The sequence below is a fragment of the Hylaeus anthracinus genome, unplaced genomic scaffold, assembly GCF_026225885.1.
Source record: "Hylaeus anthracinus isolate JK02 unplaced genomic scaffold, UHH_iyHylAnth1.0_haploid 11994, whole genome shotgun sequence".
NCBI lineage: Eukaryota > Metazoa > Arthropoda > Insecta > Hymenoptera > Colletidae > Hylaeus > Hylaeus anthracinus.
This window is the reverse complement of record NW_026534341.1, coordinates 10,341,637-10,364,512: the sequence shown is the minus strand read 5'-3', so window position 1 is coordinate 10,364,512 and position 22,876 is coordinate 10,341,637. Positions and strand designations below refer to the sequence as shown.

Sequence of the window (22,876 nt, the reverse complement as noted above, 5' to 3'; positions counted from 1 at the left end):
AAAAGGGATAAAGTACGGATTATTTAGTTCATATCGCGGACACTGGGTTTCTAAAGAGATAATGATCGTTCCTAAGAGGAAAACCGACGAACATAATACGCGAAGATTCCCTCGGGACAAAGGAGGACGAATCCCAGCTAGCCACGCGAACAAAAGAATCTCTCAGCAGGGTATTCCCTAGAAACGAGTTCCCGAATGGCAGATCTGTTCGATCGTTACGTATTTCAAGAGTAAATCAATAAAAATAATTTTTATCGCAATTGACAACAAACAGTGGAATATTTTAACTCTGTATGGACCGAATTTGCTTTTTCTGAAGATAACTTGGAAAATTTACTTTGATATAGCAGGTTGATGATGCTGCCAACGATTTTATGTATTTATGATATAAACTAATATAATAAACACGTATTAAATATAATCAAAAGATATGTGCACCTATGCAAAATGAAATAACAATATCATTATAATAATTGTAGAATATTTTCAATACATATTATATACATTTTACGTATTCTTGTCTATATTATTGCAGGTAATAATTGCGTATAATCCGCGGTCTAGTTATCAGAGACATTACATAATTAAAATGTATACGTCGTCTTGTAAAAAAAAAACTAAGATTATTAACTAAAGCATCGACGTATTAGCATGTGACCTGAAGGTTACACGAGCCATAGAGGGTTAAAGAATTTTGCTTTACTCTTCAACCTTACGTCTATAGACGATTCGAGGGACTTAAAAAATGAATCACGCGAATGACAACACGAAAGGGACTTAAGTCGAACACGCACCAGTACCTGTAGTCCCTACGTTTGTCACCCCAAAACTGTCTTTCCAGACGAACGCTCAGGCAAAATGAAAATCGCTCGCACGTGATAATGCGTATGTCAGTCCATCCCCCTCTGTCTGATCGAAACTACCGAACAGAGAAATGCTAATTAGATTCTAATAGTTTTAATTTCATCCTGACGTGGATTTTCCAGCGTGCGCAAACGAGACACGAAACATTCGGTCTTTATTAAAAACTTCGAGCGACATTTCATACATTTAAAACATGTACGATGTGGATACGCCATGTTTCGCAGCTTTCGCGCGCAACAATAGAGAGATTTTCGTTTTGGGGGACGTTCGTATGCTTCTGCGTAGTGATAGGAGCAAAAAAACTCGGTGCGAAAATCCGCGTGGCAGCTTAGTTGACAAAATAGTTGATGCCACCTCATTTTTCAAGAACGTGTAAAAAGCACGTGGACTGTCGCGATCAATTTTCGAACAGCTGCGACAAGCCGACCGCGTGTAATGCTCGAAATCGAGATCAGTTTCTGGAAGACTGACTTGATGTATGCTGATTCTACATCAGCAATAAATTGGCGAGCAAGTTTGTATTGTGAATTTATTATTTTCCGAACTTTGTAAATCAGTGTAACGTTTATTATAATAATCATTTATGTTCATTTGATGACGATGTCATTCACGAGCATCGATCAACATTTTTTAAAATTTAACTTTCTCCAAGCTTTAACTTTAAGTCTTAAGCTTCATATTAAAGTGTTATACAATTAATATATGTTATCTATATCATCTCACACGTACGTATTATTTAATATTTCATTTCATTTTGACCAACATACAAGTAAATAGATTCATTTCTTTGGTTCTAGTTAAAAACACCAAGGAGTTATAGTAAAATTAAATTCTCATTTCCACACAAGAATTTAAATCTTTCGCACTAGTTGGGCTTCATCCCTAACGAATTCTGCGAATGTTGGGTATCCTCAAGGAGGGTATCATCGATCTCACCGCCGTGAAAAACAAACTGGCCACCCATCGTCGATCGGTGCTCCATTATCTCCGGACTGTCACGGCTTTAAAGGATTACACGTCGATTACGAGGCTCAATTTTAAACTGTACGTCTCCCTTCTCCCAGCTACGGTCTGGCAACCCTTTGCGGGTTACTCCATGGTTTTACAATCAGTCACTCGTGCTGTGACACGTCCGACGACCCGTCAAAGGGGTTGCCTCTTTCCGAAAAGCGGATTACGTTTCTCATTCTGCATCCTTTCTCCTTTCTTTCGCACTCCAGATAACAAATCGATGTCCTGGGATCCTTTCAGATCGATTGATCGATGAATTCTGACTTAAGATAGCTGGTAACTTGGGTACTTTAGTTGGAAGCATCTGAGGTGTGCAGAAGTTCATTCTGATAGTAGATGACAAATGGAAATTTCGTACGAGCTCTGTTATTTAGCAACACATGGTCTAGCGTTTGTAGCGAAAAAGTAATGGATGAGAAGTGTTTATCTTTGATTCGTCATTCGAAAGTATATAAATAAGTGCCATCGATGGATGTATTTATTTGCAGAAATACTAGGATGATTGAATTAATAATGTTTTTTAGATATAAACAAAATCATGATAGCTCCATTCGGTAAGTATTTATAAACAGAGAAGCTTGAGAACATAAACGCATAAATAACAAAAAAAAATTTCATGTTTAAAGGGCAAAATAAAATTTACGCAATAGAGGCTACATCTGAAAACTATAGTACAGCTAAGGCTTCTCTTTGTGGTTTTGTTCCTGAAACGAGAGGCAGAGATCTATGAACGCCAAAAAAGTTTTACGCCTTTTTCCAGGCTCCTCATATTTTTTTCCTACCCTACGGGACAGTTTCGCACGTCACTGTTTACTACCGGTGCAACCCCTTTTGTCCTTCCTGGGCGTGGTGATTTTCCAGAGGGTGCCAGCCGCTTTCCGGAAACCCAATGACCGCAAGAACTTCGCAGTCTTATTTGGGAACCTCTGTGGGATTTAGTTTTTTTCCGTTTGGGACACTATGTGTTGGGGTTTCGCTTTGTGTGCCTTGGATGAGATTTTATTTATTATGAAAGATAAGTCTACTGCTGTTTCGAGTCTCAGGGGTAGAATTAATGTTCTTAACCTTTTACTTGTATACAAATTTATACATGTGTTCAAATATCTTTTACAGCAAGCAATTGATTTCATGTGCTTTGATGATATATGTCCGCCACCTATACATATGTATACTAACAAGAGCATTTTTTTAAATACATTTTAAACCAATAAATAAATATTTACAAATTCAGTATCCTCCTTCTACCCTGTCATCATTTAGCATTCCTCACCTCAGAAACGAATACATATAAAGTAAAAGTCGCAGAAATGGAACAATGTAGTGGTTACGAAGCTTCTTACCTTCCGAGGTGCAATTTCGGCTCACCGAACGAGAAGAACCGAAAAACCAGCGTGGCATTAGAAAGTACTTGATGCGTACTGGGTACTTTGAAATTTCGAAGGCCCCTCCAGCGTAGACTGCCATAGGTGCCCCCAGGTTTTTTTTCCAGTATGAATGATGATGTATGGATGTTGGCTGGGCGCTAGGGGCTGGGTAAAGGGTTCCATTGTTGCACACCCCCCTCGAGAACGGACCCTCTCTCTCTCTTCGCGGGAGAGACCATCGTGAAATATTGCCGGCGAGCAACAAACTGCATTCTGCAAGCTGTATACTGTTAATTTTATGCCCGATTTTTTTTTCGGCCACTCCATCGATCCCGCCACCCCTTTCACTATTTGGATGTCGCGTCGTGAGCGACGATCGTTACTGTTGGAATTCTTTATACGGGGGGGAGAACACATTTAAATCCCTTGTGTGCCTACGTCTGGGTTTACACAAGAATATTTATAGTATTTACTTTATTTTTGTTTGTTTTATTTAACGTCTTTACTGCGCAATGGTTGCTGCAGTACATGCGTATTTCACGGCATACAGTGGGTGTAGAATGTATTCGTACACCGATCAATTTCCCAAAAAACTTTTCTGTGAAATTGTAGTTTCTTAACTTCTGTTTGTATAATCAATGATATTTTACATATTCTCGGAAGTCTCTGAGATAGATATAGTCCAAACAACATTTACTTGTTGATATAATTTGTGAAATTAACAAAAACATTGCGAAAAGTGGGTAAAAGTATAGAAGCAATAACGTGAACACATTAGTTTATTGCTCCGTGCGAATTAGAAAACATCAAATTTCAAGTAATGTACTTTTAAAAATGGCTCTAATAGAGGAATGGAGAAAGATGCCACTTCGAATAACTAATAATTTAGTTAATTTAATGCTTAGAAGAGTAATTATATAAAATTACAAATTGCACAATAATTATAAAATGAAAACGAAATCCAGAAGTATTATATACTTATAAATTAATGTAAATTAATTGCTATAAACTTGCAAGCGGAGCTAATAAACTTATGCTAATAAACTTATTGCTTTAATATTTCTATCGATTAATTGTTTTTTTCTTCTTAATTTCGCAACTTACATAAATAGCTATTTTTTTTGTACTATACCTATTCTAGAGGTAAAAATAAGTTAATAAATTATAATTTTACATAGTTTTTGTGGAAATTGATCGGTGTACGAATACTTTCTACACCCACTGTAGTTTTAAAAAGAATTATTTTCCCATTTTTACAGTTTTATTGAAAGAAATAGTGGAGAATCATTGAATATGGTAAACATGGGTAGCACTGTATCAGGCACGCGTTACTTCCACCCCATTCTGTTACGCATAAAGAGCTTTCCGCGACATCCTTTGAAACATCTCCTTTTCACATGAATATGCAGTTGCCTAATGCAGCTGGGGTTACACTTTCGATCGAGATTTTTTAAATAACGCATTCAAACGTTTTCTCGCAACTCAACAGCTCACGTCACAATTCTGTCGACGACTATGCGCAATTTATCGCTTCGCAGTCCTCTAATTAATTCCTTTGATTATCGATACATTGTTCAAGACTGTATTGTACTTGAATCTTTCAATCTCAATGGACACTGGATTTGTTTGACACTTACATTAATCTTCGTAATCTACTCCAGTGATAATACATATTTCGTCACTCAAAATGTCACTCTTTGGTTGATGAAACATTCTTCCTTGATGCTTCGAATCATTTAGATTAGAATCTTTAGATTAGAATCGTAGATGAAACAGACAAGGTGAAATGTCTGTATTCTTTAATTTTTAACTGTGTGTTTAACGAAAAAGAAACCCATTGCATTTACTTGTAGAGATAAAAATACTCCACGAGTGTATTCCAATAATCATCGTCCACGCGTCACTGGAAAATGAAACGCAACGCGAGCGAGGAAATTAACGCCGATATTTGCTTATGCGCGCATAGAAAACCTCCATCAACCCCCGTATTTGTTCAGGAATATGAATCAGTCCACCTGGAAGCGACCAAGGAGAGAGTTCGACATAGGAGAGCGAGGCCTACGAAAGGAGATCCGCGATTGTCGTGCGTATTTGCCCGGCTATTTATCACGGTTTATTATTTCCTATTGTCGATGGAGTCACGCATTGTTGGCATACGAGCAGGGCCGTGGAGAATTTCTAAAACCGTGTCCGATCGAATTTGCATATTTCGCCCCAGGGACGTACGAGTGTCCGATTACAGGGCCTATTAATTGCGGTTCCGCATTGTTCTGCCCGATAACGGGGGTCGATACTAAGTTTTCGCTTCGCCCTCTTCTTCTCGCGTTGATTCACTTTTCCAGGCTCCGCTTGCAAGTTTCGGGGGCGAACGATGCTCCTGCAAAGAATAAAGTTATGACAACTTCGACAAAGGCACTGCAAGTCTACTTGAACAATTAGTTTACACTGGGAGAATTGATTTTACATTGTTCATGGAGATAGCTTTCATACTTGCATACACGTTGCACATATGTACGTCTCGTATAGTCAGCATTGTACGTACTTAACTCTGCCAGATAACACGGTTGCTCGAATAATTTACATTCGTAAGATTTCACACGACTCTTAGCTCCCAACTTCTCATTTTGATGTATAGAATATTAAATTGTAGTGGGGTAAATAATCAGAAACTTGTCCAACCAGAAACCTTATCTTACATACTGAGTCTCTTTCGTTTCATTATAATTTTCGACTTATTGTTGCACGTACTGTAAAAGAACTATGCTTCAAGAATATTGGTCATCTATTTCTATATATTTCTCTAATTATTATAGTTCCTCATTCACGGTACCTGTTCCTGAGTGTCTTCTGCAGACCTTCACAATTTATATCAGTAAAACTTGACGTAACATTTATATTCCACACAGAATAATAATTTTAAGTAAACATTACAATCTTATTAGACTCTCAACAGTTATTCGACTCGAGTCACTATTTTCAAGACGCATCGACATAGCGAATGAAACAGCGGTCCGTCACGATACGGCAGTTTTGGGAGGGCTTGAACCTTGAAGAGGCAGCACTAATCAAAAGTGGTCCACGGAGACAGATTGAAGGGCGTGCTGAAATAAATCAGCCCTTTGTTTTACGGCTCTAAAACGGCCGTTGGGGATTTAAAACTCGAAGTTACGTCCATTCATTAAAACACCCCAGCTGCGAGATCGAAAAGGCTTCGGCGGTTCGTTCAAAAAATTCGTAATCGTTGTTCTCCAGCGCGAGTAATGTCATTATAGTAATTTATGTGAAGAGAAATCTATTTTTAAGTCGTAATTTTAAAATGGCGTGAAAAATATAAATGTTTAGTTCAGCCAATGATTTCTCAGTAATATATTCAAAATGATGTTAGACACTGAATAAAAACAGAGGACACTGTCTTACTTTCATCCTTCTTTTAAATAAATTACAAGGTCTGCATGAATAGCTAGAAGGGATGCACAAACAATCACGATGACAGCTCATCAACGCGTTGATGAAAACGGGTTAAGCCGTGCGTTGTGCTGGAAATAATTCGAATTAATGTCTCCCAGCCCAAACCTGGTTCCCTTAGGACTATCTTGATGAAAAATAAGGATTTCTCGCGTCGTCCTCTGAGATCGCGATTATCTCTCACCCCTGTCTTATCGGTCCCATCGAATGAGACAGGTCATTTAAAGAAAAAGATTAATTATAGGAAAACGTATAACTGTCTGCTACTATTGCATTAAAACAATGCACACCATCTTACAATAAAATAATACGATACATAATTTCGTTGCGAATAGTAAATATTGTGACGAACTTCTCTGCACGATTTTAATTAAAAGATACCTACTCCCTCCCTATTAAAAAGTTGTTTATAAAAGTCCATGCATACATTCAGTGATAAAATTTATATTATACATATACATGTATAGAAGGTAAACGATCTTGTTTGTCTGAAGAATAAAGTTCACAAATTAAATTAACATGTCCCCAATCTTATGAATTATGTGTACACCTTGCACCTCGAATTTATTTTCGAAGGTGATTGTAACGTTTCATGGATAACACCAGAAATTTTAATCGTTTCGTTTAAATATATATCGTGTAATGATCCTACGCTATCTTTTCCAGTAAAAATGTTCATAAATCACCCGGCCATTGTTATATAATTACATATTGTGCCGGTAACGACCGAGATAAGTGCACGTTGATAATATATTTTTAAATGGAATCGCCAGACTATGTGGTCGGTCAACTGGTGGTTGACGCTTCGATTACTTTTGAGGGCAAAAACATTCTTGACGTTTTCAATTGTTACACACTTCCAACGTCATTCTGATATTTATGATTGAATAATTTGAAATGATAGATGTATAAATGTGTAACTGTGTTTCACGAATGTTATTGTACCTTAAGAAATGGCATCAAAGTGACTAGACGATTGAGGAAAATTTTATTGGAGATATAAATGACTAAAGAAAATACCCCGGAATACCTTCGTAAACCAAATATTCAGAAAAGTATTTGTTTCATTCTATAAATGATTGAGATTAAAATTGTTATCAGCGAAAAAACAGATCAAAAGATGTTTACCTTCAATCCATTACTTCAAATTCCTGTCTAGATAAGTGTCAATCGTACATGCTCAAAGTGATAATCAAGGTATTAACTGCATTACATGAAAGCTCAAGAAGACCTGTTACCCTGTATCTAGAAAGCATCTATTAATAGAATCAATCAGCCAAAGATTGACACTTTCAATCTATTCGTATGATTAATTTGTCATCGATCGAAACCATCGATCTATTAATAGAACTGGTATCGAATAAATTTCATCGCGACGTCGTTACGAGAGTCTTTCGTCACATTTTTGAGTATCAGCTGATAAAGTGATAAAGTGCATCGATGGACTTGGGAGAGCGCGGTGCACATATATGCCCGATAATACTTATATTATTATTGCGCGGGCGCGGGTCAATAATCGAGCACGTTGCCTGGCGACGGTGCTCCTGCTCTCTCCCAGCATCCGGAATTTCTTCTTCTGCGACTACGTGTAGTCCTGGTCCTGCAGCTGCCACGCGCAGAAGTCGAGCAACCTTCGATACATCCTCATCGGACCGGTTTCAGCTACTCTGGCTTCGAATCTCTCGTTCCCGCCAGCTGGGTGAGTCCAACATTTTCATTGCGCCTTCATGTTCGTTTTCCATTTCGTTTCCATCGCAATCTCGCAACGGGTTTGCTCGCCTTGCTTTCTTATCGTGTAGTTATTGGTCGATAGAAGTCCAGATTTAAAGTTCAGAGTCAAAATTCAATGAACTTTACCGTCGATGCCTGTTTTTCAACAGAGTTACTTTTATTTTTCGATATGTCGCAGCGTTCTTCTTACTAAATACTGGAATTTGGGTGGTTCGTCGTGTTTACTGTTTATGGTTGCGATTCTTTGGAGATTCAGGAAGGAATATTTTTAGATCGAGTATGAAGAAAGGGATGGTTTCTTGAGAATAATTTGGGAGTTTATTGGATAATTGAAACATTCTTCTGATCAAAAGGGTTGTTTAGTTTATATAAGACCTTTTTCAGGAGATAATGATTAGTATGTCATGTGGGAATGTTTTTTATAATACTAATAGTAAAGGCGCAAGGTTTGATATTTATATTATAATTTTGATTGCATCGAAGTGCTCCAGATGCAACACAAGTAATTGCATGATTAGTTAGATTAGGTTTAAATGTCAAATAGTTGCTAATCCTATGGTAGATGGCAGGTTGACTAGTTTAATTGCTAGTAAATGAAAAATTGCATAGCAATATCAATGACTTCAGAATGTTCATTAAAGTCTAGTATTGGGACAGAAAGAAAAGGAAAACTAATTCTCCGTGTGAATCGAGAAGAAATAAAATGCAACTATAGAAACGTTGAATGATAAAAATGATACTTTGTTAATATATTCTCACATAACTGCAATTTTTACTTTAGCGTTAGTAATTATTCTAACAATAATTTTAAAGTAACAACTAATTATGTAAGCATTTGTGATTTGTTTTCTTTCAAATAGAATATTTCTTTTCCCAAATTGAAATACTTCATTTCTTAGTGAGCTCGTTATTTCAATACACTAATTATTGCTAGTCGTAATTCAAAAGAAGAATAATCATAAATGACGTCCATTCCAATCTAAATATTACAACACAGACCTAACCTAGAACAAAGATTGTTATTTAATTGCTCCAGCATCAAGTGTAATAAGTGTACCATAAATGAATGAGTTTTGAACGTTTCCAGACCTACATTATAGTTCAATCGAATGGTACACTAGTGATGTGGAGGAAAAGTAGAAAGTTGGCAAACTCGGAAACCTCTGCATTTGGATTTGAAAAGGAATGTAACAAGCACGTTAAACAAAGTCTTGGAGTGCGATATTCGATCGAGAAGAACTTCGAGAAGTTATGTGGATTCCAATTACAGGATTTGTCGTCGTTTGAGAGATTCACCTTGTTGTTGTACCGACCGACGGATCCCGCCAGCTTGGGAGTCGTCAGAGCACTTTTCGGTGAGCGATTTTTATTTCTAAGAAAAAGTGTTAACCCTTTCCATTCCAGATTTTCTGATTTCATTTCTGTCGAGTCGACTCAGCGTAGAAGAGCAAACGGTTAATGGACTGATTATTTGTAAAATTTGAACAAAACATTCGTAGGTCTGTGCATGGTATTGGACGTAGTGGAAGAGAGAGGACTAGCAGATATCGACATAAAATGGGGAGAACCATTAGACTGTCACTTTCCATTGATCCATGGAATGAAGCCTCCCCCACTGGCATGGATCACAGTAATTTATGCAGTAATGTGGATGGGTGCGTTTGGGATTATGCTGGGCTTGCACTTCAAACTCGCTTGCGCCTGTTTCGTATTTCCTTACTGGTACATCTTCCTACTGGATAAAAGCTACTGGAACAATCACACGTATCTATACGGGATCGTTACGACTCTCCTCTGGGGTACGGAGGCTAACAAGTACTTGTGAGTTTGAAAGGAAATGTCTCATCCCAATGTGAATACTGGTTCGTCGTCAAATACTAACTAAACTGATTCGAAATCCTCCAGTTTGGGTAAAGAAATTTCTCAAAATTCTAAAGGAAATCTTTTTATCTCTTTGCACTCCGAATTATATTTCAATTTCGATCCCAACGCTTTTAAATATTTTACTTGAAAATTACTTTACTTAAAAAATATGGCAATTTAAATAAAGAAATAAAGAAATAGATGATTTTAATTTACAGTTTTATTAACACTATTTTTGTACCTTCAAGTGTATAATATCGTATAAAAAAAGTCGGTTTCTCTTCTGCCTCCAGGTATCTTTCTAGTTACACAATTCTTGTATTTTTCTCCGGGTTGTTCAAAACTGAGATGAGGCTTCCCATCTAAACGATCGTATTTATAATATGTTCCGGGCCTTCTATATTAATTTGTACATGAAAGAATGTCGAGTGTTACCCGACAAAGGAGCTTCTAACTTAAAAACTGATGTCAAGTCACACTCGACATAGGAGTACAAAGAGTTAACGTAGAACACATAATTTTGAAACGATCTGCAACGTGAGATATTATATTAGTGCACTTTGCATACAAAATCTGAATACAAGGTGTCGCCACCTTAGAAATAAATATTTCAAAAATTAGTGTGCAATTCGTAAGTATCTTTCAGAGGTGATAGTTTAATTGCTTTCTTGCAGTGCATTAGATGCCATTAAAGAGAATGGAGGCTCAAACTCGGTCCCATTGTGGAACTACTTCATCGTGAAGTTTCAATTCTTTGCGCTGTACTTTTTAGCAGGATTGAAAAAGTCTAGCGCGGAATGGCTGTCAGGTTACGCCATGACGAATCTATCGAGGCACTGGGTTTTTAGTCCGTTTAAGTAAGCATGCCAACGAAGAAGTATTGAGCAATCTTTGCTCGAACAAGCGCTGCTTAATTTTGAAACGTTGCAGGTTGTTTTTAACCACAGAGCAAACTGATTTCTTCATAGTACATTGGTTTGCATTTATCTTCGACCTGACGGTTGGATTTTGGATGTTGTTCGAGAGGACTCGAATTCCAGCGATGGTCTTCTGCACAGCTTTCCACTTGATGAATTCTAGACTGTTCAATATTGGCAAGTGTTCTTTCTGAAATTTCTGCATTGACCCTTTCAGACCTGGCGTCCACAATTGAGGACACAACATTTTAAAATTACCGACACTATCGTTTAGTACGAATGTCCTGATCAGTTTTCCTCGAAAACTACACTATTAGGATATTTTCAAAAATTGTTTCCATACTAATTTTAATCCAAGTTAACTCTAAAAATTAAACTACATTAGTACGAGAAAAAAAATTCATGTCTGAAATTGTTACAAATTTGTCACGTTTAAAATTGTTTACTCACTTTAAAATAAAAAATCTTTATTTTGTTTACAGGAATGTTTCCATACGTGTGTCTAGCCACGATGCCTCTCTTCTGCAACGTTGATTGGCCTCGAAGGTTTTCTTCTAGTTTGAAACGTGCTTCATTTTTCTCCCAAAATGAAGCCACCACTTCCTGCGTAGAATCATCGACGAAATCCACAGATACTCGCAAAGAAGAGTCTACTAAAAAATTAATCGACGAGCCATCGAGTCAAGAAAGAAACGAATCTTCGTGTGACGAAGGAAATACTGATGCAGATACTGTCTCTTCTATCGAAGCTAAGAATGAACAAGAAAGTATCAGAAATGCTTGCAAAGGCGTAAGAGGAACTCGTCTCAAGTCGACAGGTGCGACGAAGCAGCAAAAACTTGTAGTATCTCTGTTGCTCTTTCACGTGGTTTTGCAATTTTTCCTTCCTTACTCTCATTTTATCACTAAGGTACTCCACGACTCTAAAATCACGAACGGTGTCCTCGTTTAGCTATTCTTAATCGAAATTCGTCTTTAGGGGTATAACAACTGGGTACCAGGATTGTATGGTTACTCGTGGGACATGATGGTCCACGCCTGGGACACCATACTCGTTGTTATTAAAGTTCACGACAACGTGAGCAACGAAGATCGTTATTTGGATCCCAAAGCGTGGGTGGCGAGTGATCGATGGGAGAAACACGGTGACATGGCGAGACAATACGCCTTCTGTCTAAAGGTACCTATTATCTCCGTAAACTTATTATTATTATTAATTATTTATTCTCGCATCAGTTTGTATATCATTAGGGACCACTATGAGTATACTCTATAAATAAGATATAATTTTTTATATGCATTTCTTGTCATTTAAGCTGGTCTTCAGGGTTGTGGTTGATTTCTTGTAGTTAGCTGTATAAAAATATTTTCGGCCGTTTTATGCTCTAATATTGAATTGTTTTTGTAAATCGAAGCCCTGTACTTTCAGGACAATTTAATCGAACAAGAGAAACATATTTTCAAACGTGATCTTCAGTACCAACCAAGGACGAAATGGACACGTTTGTCTACGAATTTAAGTATTTACATCGACGTCTGGTGCTCTCTGAATGGAAGGTTCCAGCAAAGAATGTTTGATCCCACTGTTGACTTATTGACAGTGGACTGGCATCCATTTAAGCCCATTTCGTTCCTAATGCCTCTTCTCTCGCAATACAATTCGTACAGGTACGTTAATTTCTGCGTAAAAAGTGTACAAATAATATATACATTGTCTGTATTTAATTTCTAAATCCTTCAGGTACAAATTGGAAGAAATTCAGCAACAGGTTTACACATGGTCCAACGACACCGACGTTCTCTTCGTAGCTGATTTCCCAGGGATGCACCTGGACAATTACATAGCTAAAAATTTTACAAACGTTTCGTTAACAGTGCTCGAAGGTCAGGTAACCTATAGCGACGAACAACAGCTGAAAGGTGTAATCCTCTCGAAGGAATCGTCGATTTCGATAAAGACGGGTCAATTTCATCGCGTGAAGACGACGAGCGCTTATCCAGCTTGTTACATGTACACTTACACCAATCGTGACAAGCAAGAATCAGACACAGACGGGTATCTATATAATTAATTTTAATGTAATTCACTGCTCGCAAATTAAGATTAAATTACTGAATTGAAAAAAAGATTCCAATCAATTCGCGGCATATTATTTTGTATTACTATCTTTGGTTAACATTTTGCAATTGTTTAAATATCAGTACCTATTGTACGTCTCGTAATTTATTGGTTATTACTGAACGCTTTTTCAATTTCACACGATAATGTTTATTATCAAATATTTATTCGTTCTCGAAGCAATTCGTGATACCTCCGAAGATTGCTGAACAAATTATCGCCTTCGTTATGCAACAAATATCTAAAATTAATATAAAAACATTTTATACGGATTGTATAATAAGACTTTATGTTTGTTACTTTACAGAGCAATCGACGAACTAAAGGAACCCGTTTCAATCTCTACGGAAATCCTCTACAGGATTGAAAACTGGGTCCGAGCCATGAATCACATTGCAAACGCATTTTTCTACTTGGTTTACAATGTTCCTATGGTGCAGAGAGTAAACATTAATGTAACTTGAAATTAATTAGTCTAAAAACATTGAGACTAACACCCTAGCTGTCTTTTAAAAACAATTTATATTCGAAATGTTCATACTTGACCAGGTAAAAGAGTAAAAACCATTGTATGCTATGAATTCAATTTAACTGTCAATGATAAGATGAATACATGTGTTTAGTTTTAACGTCGCTCAATTTCGGAGCAATTTTTGAGAGAACTAATTACTGTTTGACAAATAGGCGATTAAAATCTTCACGTGTACTCCTGGCATAATGTATGATTGTATGATTGTATCATATAAGAACTAAGCTCTGCTAAGTCATTCGTTATTTACACGATACGTGAAGTTTCGAGACTGCAATCTGTTCAAAGATATATTATGTACATGAAGAACAAGTGTAATTCGTACATGTACAATGTAAGACTGCGAAGGAAAGACTGTGAACAGAGAATTAAACTTTATTTCGTTTAACATATACAAAACCATTCTTTTACCGTAATAGTTAGACGTAACAAATGAAAAAAAAACCGAAAGTAACCGCAAGGACGTCGCGCATGGCAAAGATATGCTTGCGATTAGACGCGCACGTGTGGACACGCTCTGTTAAATGACGAAAATAAACGATCGACGACCTTCCACAATTATGCAATAATATGTAACTCACTGTAAAAATTAACGAAACCTCGACACGGATTTCGTTAATTTGGTACTTTGGAATTGTATGTGAGAAATCATTATTTGATGTATTTATTAAGAAAAAGAAATTTATTCCTGTAACAATCTTGAACTAAAAATTTAGTTTAAATATGAACAGTGTATTGCTTGATACCTAGGCTGGATGGATTCGCTAAGTGCTCAATTACTCGTGTCTAGACAGCTCGAGATGGGTAAAATTTGATTCCAATAACAGATAACGACTATCACCAAATAACAATCTATACTAATTTACTTGTACTATTCATTTCACTGAACAGTTATATTTTTTATCACTTTATGCTACAATTAAAATTCTAAATTTTATTATACAAATATTTACAGTCAATCTTTTTCTTTTGTTTTTATTATCCATCTAGATAAAAATCTTTGTACATGGCTGTTAATGTTGCAACTGGTACTCGCATTAATCATGATTCGGCAGTTGAAGCATTTTGCGATCCCACTCACTCGTTGATACAGTTGATAACAACCTTCATACGATAACAGATATCGACAAGATTGAAAAAATATCATCCGCGTGTTTATGAGCGTATGATACGTAATTAGGCATTTTTTTTCTCAACGTATTAGAAGATAGAAAATAATCGCTCGAATTTTATTGCTCTCGTATCTCATCCTCGGCAACGAGCATCGCGATAAATTGTAATATCCTCTGATAAGTTGCAAACGAATGCATTCGGCATACCTGATAATCATCCCAGTCACGTAACCACGACTAAAGTAGCCTCGCGTGCAATTGAATTCGTAGAATAACGAGACACATTCGCGGTATTGCGCAACTCACAGTGCTGAGCCATCTGTGATCTTTGCGACTGCTATCTTTACCTCATTTTATCAAACGTATCGCATGCCACAACACTTTTGTAACTCCTCACGCTTTTATTTTTGAAATTTCCACGAGAACGATACAGCTGTATCCAACGTAATCGTTTAAACGTAACAGTATGAAAAATCAAGTCAAGACTGATTTCACAGGTCACGTTTTGTCTAGATCCAACGAAACGAATTTTACGTACCATTTATCAAACATAAACAAACTATACCATTCGTAAATACAGATGTAACAGTTTGCCTCCCACGTTTGAAATTTCAGATTCTCCACAGTTCTTCATATTTACATACTCACGCCTTTCTGTTAATATTTACAGATTGTCTAAATGGATTTTGTCAGGAGAGAAAATTGAATGAGATGTGAAAAACAAATACTACACGGTGATAATTGAACAACAGACTTACATAAAAGAAGCGATGAATTATTCGAGGCTCACAATGTTGCTAAATCGTAACGATGCATCATTCGAAGAGAATCAGTTAAGGTTATCGTTATCGTACGATGGCTAACAGAACTAAAATCATTTTGTGTTGGCATCGCCGTACCTGACAAGAGACCTGCTTATCTAAATGCGTGGCAAAGGAAAGCGAACAATCGTCAGTAGTCGTTTGGATACGATCGCGCAGAGGATTTCGTTCCCAGAAGCGTTGCAAGATGTAGCAAAATCACGTTACCGACGAATCCAGTGAAACCTTAGCGAACAGAGGTCGATAAGAAGAGGAACACTAATGTTGAAGTACGCGAACGTGTCATCTGAAGTGTTGCGACGTATTTATCGTAGTGCAAATATGTGTTGACTGTTTGAAATACGAAAATGAAGTGACAGTGTATTGTTGAGGAATTATTTGTGAGAAAGTTGACGTTGATATGAAATAGCACAAAGTCACGTGATCGATAGTTAGATATCTGAGATATTAGGAAATGGTTGCCGATGTCGCTTTCGTGGTATAATCGACCTTGTTGACACACGGTCAGTAATCATCAGTAATTTTAAAGATTATCTTGTATGATAAGGACGTATTTGTGATATTTGTAGCTTTATTAGAAGAAAGTACTTCATTAGAGCCATTGAGTATAAATTTAGATGATATTCAATCGAATTAAAAGATCGATAAGTTGTGATAAGAATTCTCATTGCTTGTTCCTCAAGTTTGATAGTTATTAGTAATACAGCACTCATCGGTAAAAGTAATAATTTAAAAGTATTTTAATATTACATTATTATATATATTAATATTATAATGTTACATTTGGAAGAAAAAACTCGGGAAAGAAAAATTTGCGTATTTAATTGAATTTTAAACATTATACATTTTTTTCATTTTCACCTAAGAAATTAGTTATAATCTGATTTGCTTTACAATCAGTAACGAGAATAAGATATCCTAGTGTTCAGTTTCGTTTAAAAAATGATTCGTAAAATTCACTTACGTGTCTTGATACTATTTTAATTTTACTTCCAGAAGGGAAGATGTCTGACGATCAAGTCGACGGTGCGATAAAATCGAAGGACACGGATCCTCTGTTACAAGCGCTCGAGAAACTCGGCTTGGGGTCCAATTTTCTATGGATAATATTTATTTTCACGCTCACGCCGACGATATTCAATGGAATGCATTCCATGTCCTACATTTTCATTGCCGAAGTAAACTTCGCGCATCGCACGCGTTAACGATAACCTTGCACGTAGAATCATTTGTACAAACAATTAACGAATTACATGTTTGCATAGGTTCCCACTCACTGGTGCTCGGTGCCAAGTCTAAGCGCTGCGAATTGGACGGACGAGCAAATAAGAAACATTTCCTCGGCCAGCCCGTGCACCATGTACGGTTACAACTATACGTCTTTCGCGATAATTGGATTCGACAAGGCTTTGGAATATAAGAACAACAACGAATTTCCAGAGGAATTAGCATGCGAAGTAAGAAGCTTTGCGAATGATCTCGACAGAACTTCACTCGTTGAAGATGTAAGTGTTGCTTTTCGCGTATCTATCTTGACGCGATTACACCTTTCAGATAACCTTTTTGGAAAAATGCTGTTCGAACATTTGGACGTTTGATACTGATAACAAAAACCAATTCACAAAGAGCACCCAATTTCGACATTGAGTTCCTTATCGACTTTCTTAATTTATTTATTTTTCTCAAACCAGTTCTTTTTTAAACGAATTGAAATCGTCATGTTTTCTATTTTTAGCAGAATAATGATTTCAGTAGTCATTTGATTGTAAATACTTTTAGTGGGACTTGGTCTGCGACAAAAGCGCGGCTCGTTCGAGTACTCACATGGCTCTGTCCCTTGGAAAATTATTGGGCAGCGCTTTCTTCGGAATTTTTGCAGACAGATACGGGCGTAAAGTCAGTTATGTAATTGGTATAATATTGTTGATCATTTCTGGTCCAGCTGGTGCACTTGTTCCCTGGTATTGGGGTTTCATGATCTCAAGGTTCTTCAATGGCGTCAGCCACGCTGCCATACAGTACTCAGCATTCACGACACGTAAGCTGTGCCTTAAACAGAAAGATTTATTATTTTTCTTCACTCACCACTTCACTTGGTTTCACTAAAATTATTAACATTTTTCTATAATAGAATATTGGTTGAAGTATAGCTGTTAACATTATATGTAATAAATTCTAATCTAAATGAAAACTGAAATAAATGAATGAATAATTTATACAGTTACAGAAGTGGCATGTGAAAAACATAGACAGTGGATGGGAATCGCTTACAATACTGGCTATGCCTCAGGAATTGTCATTATTCCGGCTGTAGCTTACTTTATACACGAATGGAGATACGTTCAATTAGCAATATCTCTACCTGCTCTGCTCTTGTTGATCCACTTGTGGTAAGCTTGTGAAATGTTATGTAAACACCAATCGAAGGATACATTTGCTTACTTGAATCGTTAGAGGTACAACACGAAAAGTCAAAGGAAATTTTATTTAACTCTTTGAGACGCCGATTATAAAATAAAAATGAAATTCATCCTGCTTATTTTACCTTCAGCGTAAGTTCATGGCATTGTCACATGAATGAAAAACTTAAATGGTTCATGCAGGTACATGCCAGAATCTCCTCGATGGCTGATAGCGCACAATCGTCGAAAGGAAGCCAAGACTTTGATCGAGAAAGCTTCCAAGAAAACTTCCAATGACGATACAACGACAGATTTGGCCATCACGAATTTTAAAAATTCGAATGTGTCAACGGCAGCCACCGAGACGACCAAAGAACGATTGCGAAAAGATATTCAAGGTTTTCAAGTGGTAATCAGCGACAGCGAATTGCGGAAGAGGCTCCTCATCACAAATTTTAACTGGATGGTGGCCTCGCTCTCTTATTACGCGCTAGGTAACCAAACAACCAAAGTTTACAACCGTCAAAGTTTCTGTGTAATTCTTCATGCTAAAATTAACTCGACAGCCTATTCCTAGAAAATAATTCCAGTGGTTGCTCGATGCAAAACAATTCTTGGATGGTGTTTCTCCAAGCATTCGATTAAAGAGGCAATTTGATTAATTTATGGTCGTCCTCAGGGTTCCAAAAATTTTCAACTGCAATATAATAAAGAAATTGCATGTTGTGACAAAAAATACAAGAAGCACTTTTTTTTTTTATTAACTACAGTATTAAACACGAAGAAAGAAGAATGTTCAGAATTGTATCAAGAATACTAATCACCTAATAATTATTTCCAGAAAAGAATTCTGTTTTCAATTTATCATATTCATACATTTCCTTTTATCTAAATAGTATCATATTGTTTCAGCATTAAATCTGACGAACTTCTCGACAAATCAGTATATTTACGTCCTGGTGATGGGGCTGACCGAAATACCAGCTTACCTGATACCAACACCAATTTTAATGGTCGTGGGAAGACGTGTTGGAGCAGGAGCATTGTATATAATCGCAGCGTTATGCTTATTATGTATTTTAGTAATACCAACGTCAGAAAGTGATACGATTCTGACTGTGTCACTGTTCGGAAGATTTAGTGCGTCCGCTGCTTACGGGATAGTTATTTTGTACAGCTCGGAGCTCTTTCCTACGGTAAAAATAATTATAAACCTCGCATTTAAATATTATATTTACTTCAAAGAATAGCACTCTGCAAAGTTTCCAATTTTCATTTATTAATTCTGTACAAATTTTTTTAATATTATGGTCATTTTCTACTGTAATCTCTATTCCAGGTGTGCAGGAATTCCGCGGTTGGAACAAATTCAGCCATGTCCCATGTTGGAAGCGTGGCTGCGCCATACGTTGCTGATCTGTTAGGTGCATTAGTTTGGTGGGGACCAACAACCCTCTGTGGTGTTCTAACTCTAATGGCTGGACTGTTGTGTTTGACATTGCCAGAAACTCGTGGCAGGCCAATGGCAAATACCGTCGAGGAAGAAGTCGCAAAAGATAGGGAGAACGTCTCGTTCTTTTACTGTTGTGACAGTAGACACAATTAAATGAAAGCGACATTAATCACATGCACAGTACTGTAATAATATTGACACAAGTATTGTTCAAACATATGACAATATTGTACAAATAGATGTTTTGTACATCTGTATTGTTTTTATATTACCTTGTTCATTCATGATAAGGCTCGACGAGACTGTTGAGAAAGTTGTTCCACTGTTTATACAAAAACAAGAAGTAAATACTTTTGGATTTATAATGAAAACTTGTGAACAAATTGTTTTACTACCCATGTTATTATTATAATACCAGTGCTGTCTATTTGGTACAAGTTTCTAGTAAGTCTAAATTGCATAACATCACCAATTATTATAAATACCTATACGAAGGAGATCTCAACAATGCAAACTAGACTCAATTATGTCAGATAAAAATCAGACCCAGCTACCCGCACCCGATCTTTTGTTCCAACTAATCCGAGTGAAGTAACAAAATACTAACACAAACTTGTATAAGTACAACTTCACGTAACATTGATTTCATTTGCTAAGAACATCTTGAACATCCAAAAAATCCTCTCTGTTTGATAAATGAAAAACTTTTTAGTTCTTTTGTGATTTCTTTGATGTCACGAAAGAAATTCTCGACTCTTTAATATCACATTTAAAGAATAATTTAAATAAACCAACTCTACTTTACATGTAGACAATTTGACAAGCACGATTCTAAAATCGTATTGATTCTTGTGATCTTCAGATTCTTCAGATAATTGTGAGCCAATGCTCGATGAAGCTGTTAGAGGAGCAATACCAATTGCCTTTAGGACTGCTGACTGAATGCCGTGATCTTATAGGAGTATCGGAACGTGAGCAGACCGTTCTTTATTATTTATTGCACACCAACCGTACAATATTTGTCAAGATCAAAACTGTCCCTTACATTCGCAGCGGAGTTGATGGAGTATTTTAAATCTCCAGTTCAAGCTTTGAAGTCCTCAAGTAGAGAACAGGTCATGGTAAACGCTGGATGCTTCTTGGCATGCATTATGAAAAAAGGTGGCCTGGTAAAGTCAACATAATAATCTTCCAAACAGAATTGAAAAATGTAGAATTCAACGTTAAAAAGATTTGCGGATTCACGAATATGGTTTTTCATTGATCAATGTTTAGATGACAGAAAACACGGTAGAAGTGGAGAAATTAATAAAATTCTTGCCCTCATCAAACGATAACGATTCGGACAAAAGATTGCTCGCATACAGAAACATATGGAGGCGTGTGCAGAAGCTGCTAACCGAATCTATTTCCAAAAATTATTCTAATTCTCTGTAGATATCTTTGATCAATCATATTCACATGCTCATTTGATGTTTCAGTTGAAGGGCTAGAAAACCCATGCGAAGTCGCCCTGACTTATCGTGAATGTGTACATGCGCGCGTGAATCGTCGACCGTGACCGAACTTTATATAAATTCCGTTCAAGAATAACCATACGGCTAGTAGTAAATAAACAGTAGACGTTTGATCAAAAGAACAACCTTCTAGTAGTAGATGAATATTCCCTTTAAGGATTCCTTACTTTAACTCCGTTTAATGCAGAATTACGCTGCATTTACATAATAATAATAATATTTCTAAAAAATTATAGAATACTAGTACTGCCTATTTAGAACGAGTGTCCAGTTACTATAAATTACATAACATCTTCAACTATTATAAATACCTGTACGCAGGAAGTCTTAACAATGCAAACTGAGCCAAACTAGACACAATTATATCAGATAGAAATCAGAACCAGCTGCCCGCACCGATCTTTTGTTTCAACTAATCGAAATGAAGCAGCAAATTATTTACACAAGCAGGTATAAGTAGAACTTCGCGTAACATAGATTTCATTTGGTAAGAAGATCTAGAACATTCAACAGCCTTTCTTTGTTTGAAGAATGAAGAACTTTTTACTTGTTTTGTGTCTACTCTGCTGTCACGTAAGAAATGCTTAATTTAAACGAAAACAACTCTGCTGTACATGTAGTTAATCAGACATGCACGATTCTGAAATCGCATTAATTTCAGATAATCGTAAGCGAATGTTCATTACAAGAGGTTGCGGAGAGATTCGAAATACCTGTGGTACTGATGATTGAATGTACTGACCGTGCAGGAATATCAGAGCGTGAGCAAACCGTAGTATATTTATTGCACGTCGTTCGTAAAATGTCTGCAAAGCTCAAGGATCTCTTATTCATCCACAGCGGAGCTGCTCCAATATTTTAGTGATTCTGATATAAGTTTCAAACATTGGCGTAGGACAGACTTTATAGGAAAAGTCGGATGTTTCCTGTTTTGCATTCATGAAAAAGAAGGTTTGGTAAGATGAACGTGATAATCTAGAAAAAAAAAAAGAATCAGAAAGTGTAAAACTTTGCGTTAAGAATACGACTAAATAACATACACAGATTTACGGATATCGTTTTTCATTTATGATTGTATAGATGACAGGAACTATTATACATATCGAGAAATTAATAGGCGCCATGTCCTCAATAATGGATATGAATTCGGAAAAAGGTGTACGTATGCAAAAAGCTATGAAAGAATGTGGAGAAAATGGTAAGTGAATCTATTTCAAATAGTTTGAGTAATTCTTCGTATACCTCTGTTCAATCTATACGCATACTCGATTCGTGTTTCAGTTAAAGGGAAACAGGACCCATGCGAAGTCGCTCTAGTATTTCGTGAGTGTGTATATAGCATCATGAGAAGTTAAACGTGAAACAACTTTGTATGAATTGTGTTAATAAAGTATCGTACGGTTTCTAGTAAATAAACAACAGACATTTGATCAAAAGAACTTTCTCGTAGTATGCATTATTCCGTATGCGTTTAATATTATAGTATCGCGATAAAACTAATCAGCGAGAATCATAGATACGATTGACATGCGTTCTCATACAATTCGATTATGTTTCCGAGTTCGCCAGATGGTTCGTAACTATCGTTTCTCAGTGGAACACTGACCGTACGTGCAAATGTTTGCTAGAAAATTAAGGCTCTGTCAGACGTTGGCTCCCACGTTTGAGGAACTGACAAGGTACAGTACAAAGATTTTCATTTTAATCG

At 36.6% G+C, this 22,876-nt stretch overlaps 3 protein-coding genes across 4 annotated transcripts; all 3 read left to right on the top strand.

The window, feature by feature from the left end:
* Positions 1-8,271: 8,271 nt before the first annotated feature.
* On the top strand, positions 8,272-13,809 carry LOC128888900 (vitamin K-dependent gamma-carboxylase). Its single transcript, XM_054146095.1, has 10 exons — positions 8,272-8,403; positions 9,523-9,790; positions 9,935-10,256; positions 10,973-11,155; positions 11,229-11,392; positions 11,698-12,125; positions 12,195-12,395; positions 12,645-12,883; positions 12,957-13,271; positions 13,642-13,809. Exons 2-10 carry the CDS (start codon positions 9,559-9,561, stop codon positions 13,796-13,798), a joined length of 2,241 nt encoding a protein of 746 aa, XP_054002070.1. The 5' UTR covers positions 8,272-8,403; positions 9,523-9,558; the 3' UTR covers positions 13,799-13,809.
* A 2,346-nt stretch (positions 13,810-16,155) lies between these two features.
* Positions 16,156-20,038, top strand: LOC128888903 (organic cation transporter protein-like). Of its 2 annotated transcripts, none has more exons than XM_054146097.1 (8): positions 16,156-16,299; positions 16,793-16,974; positions 17,062-17,301; positions 17,576-17,834; positions 18,018-18,186; positions 18,400-18,692; positions 19,111-19,394; positions 19,538-20,037. In XM_054146097.1, exons 2-8 carry the CDS (start codon positions 16,801-16,803, stop codon positions 19,802-19,804), a joined length of 1,686 nt encoding a protein of 561 aa, XP_054002072.1. In that variant the 5' UTR covers positions 16,156-16,299; positions 16,793-16,800; the 3' UTR covers positions 19,805-20,037. The 2 variants fall into 2 exon arrangements, with proteins under 2 accessions (XP_054002072.1, XP_054002073.1); XM_054146098.1 differs by lacking the exon at positions 16,156-16,299 and adding an exon at positions 16,382-16,517 and having other exon boundaries at positions 19,538-20,038.
* Positions 20,039-20,597: 559 nt separating this feature from the next.
* On the top strand, positions 20,598-22,594 carry LOC128888907 (pheromone-binding protein Gp-9-like). Its single transcript, XM_054146105.1, has 5 exons — positions 20,598-21,741; positions 21,830-21,929; positions 22,009-22,124; positions 22,249-22,366; positions 22,450-22,594. Exons 1-5 carry the CDS (start codon positions 21,700-21,702, stop codon positions 22,521-22,523), a joined length of 450 nt encoding a protein of 149 aa, XP_054002080.1. The 5' UTR covers positions 20,598-21,699; the 3' UTR covers positions 22,524-22,594.
* Positions 22,595-22,876: the final 282 nt, after the last annotated feature.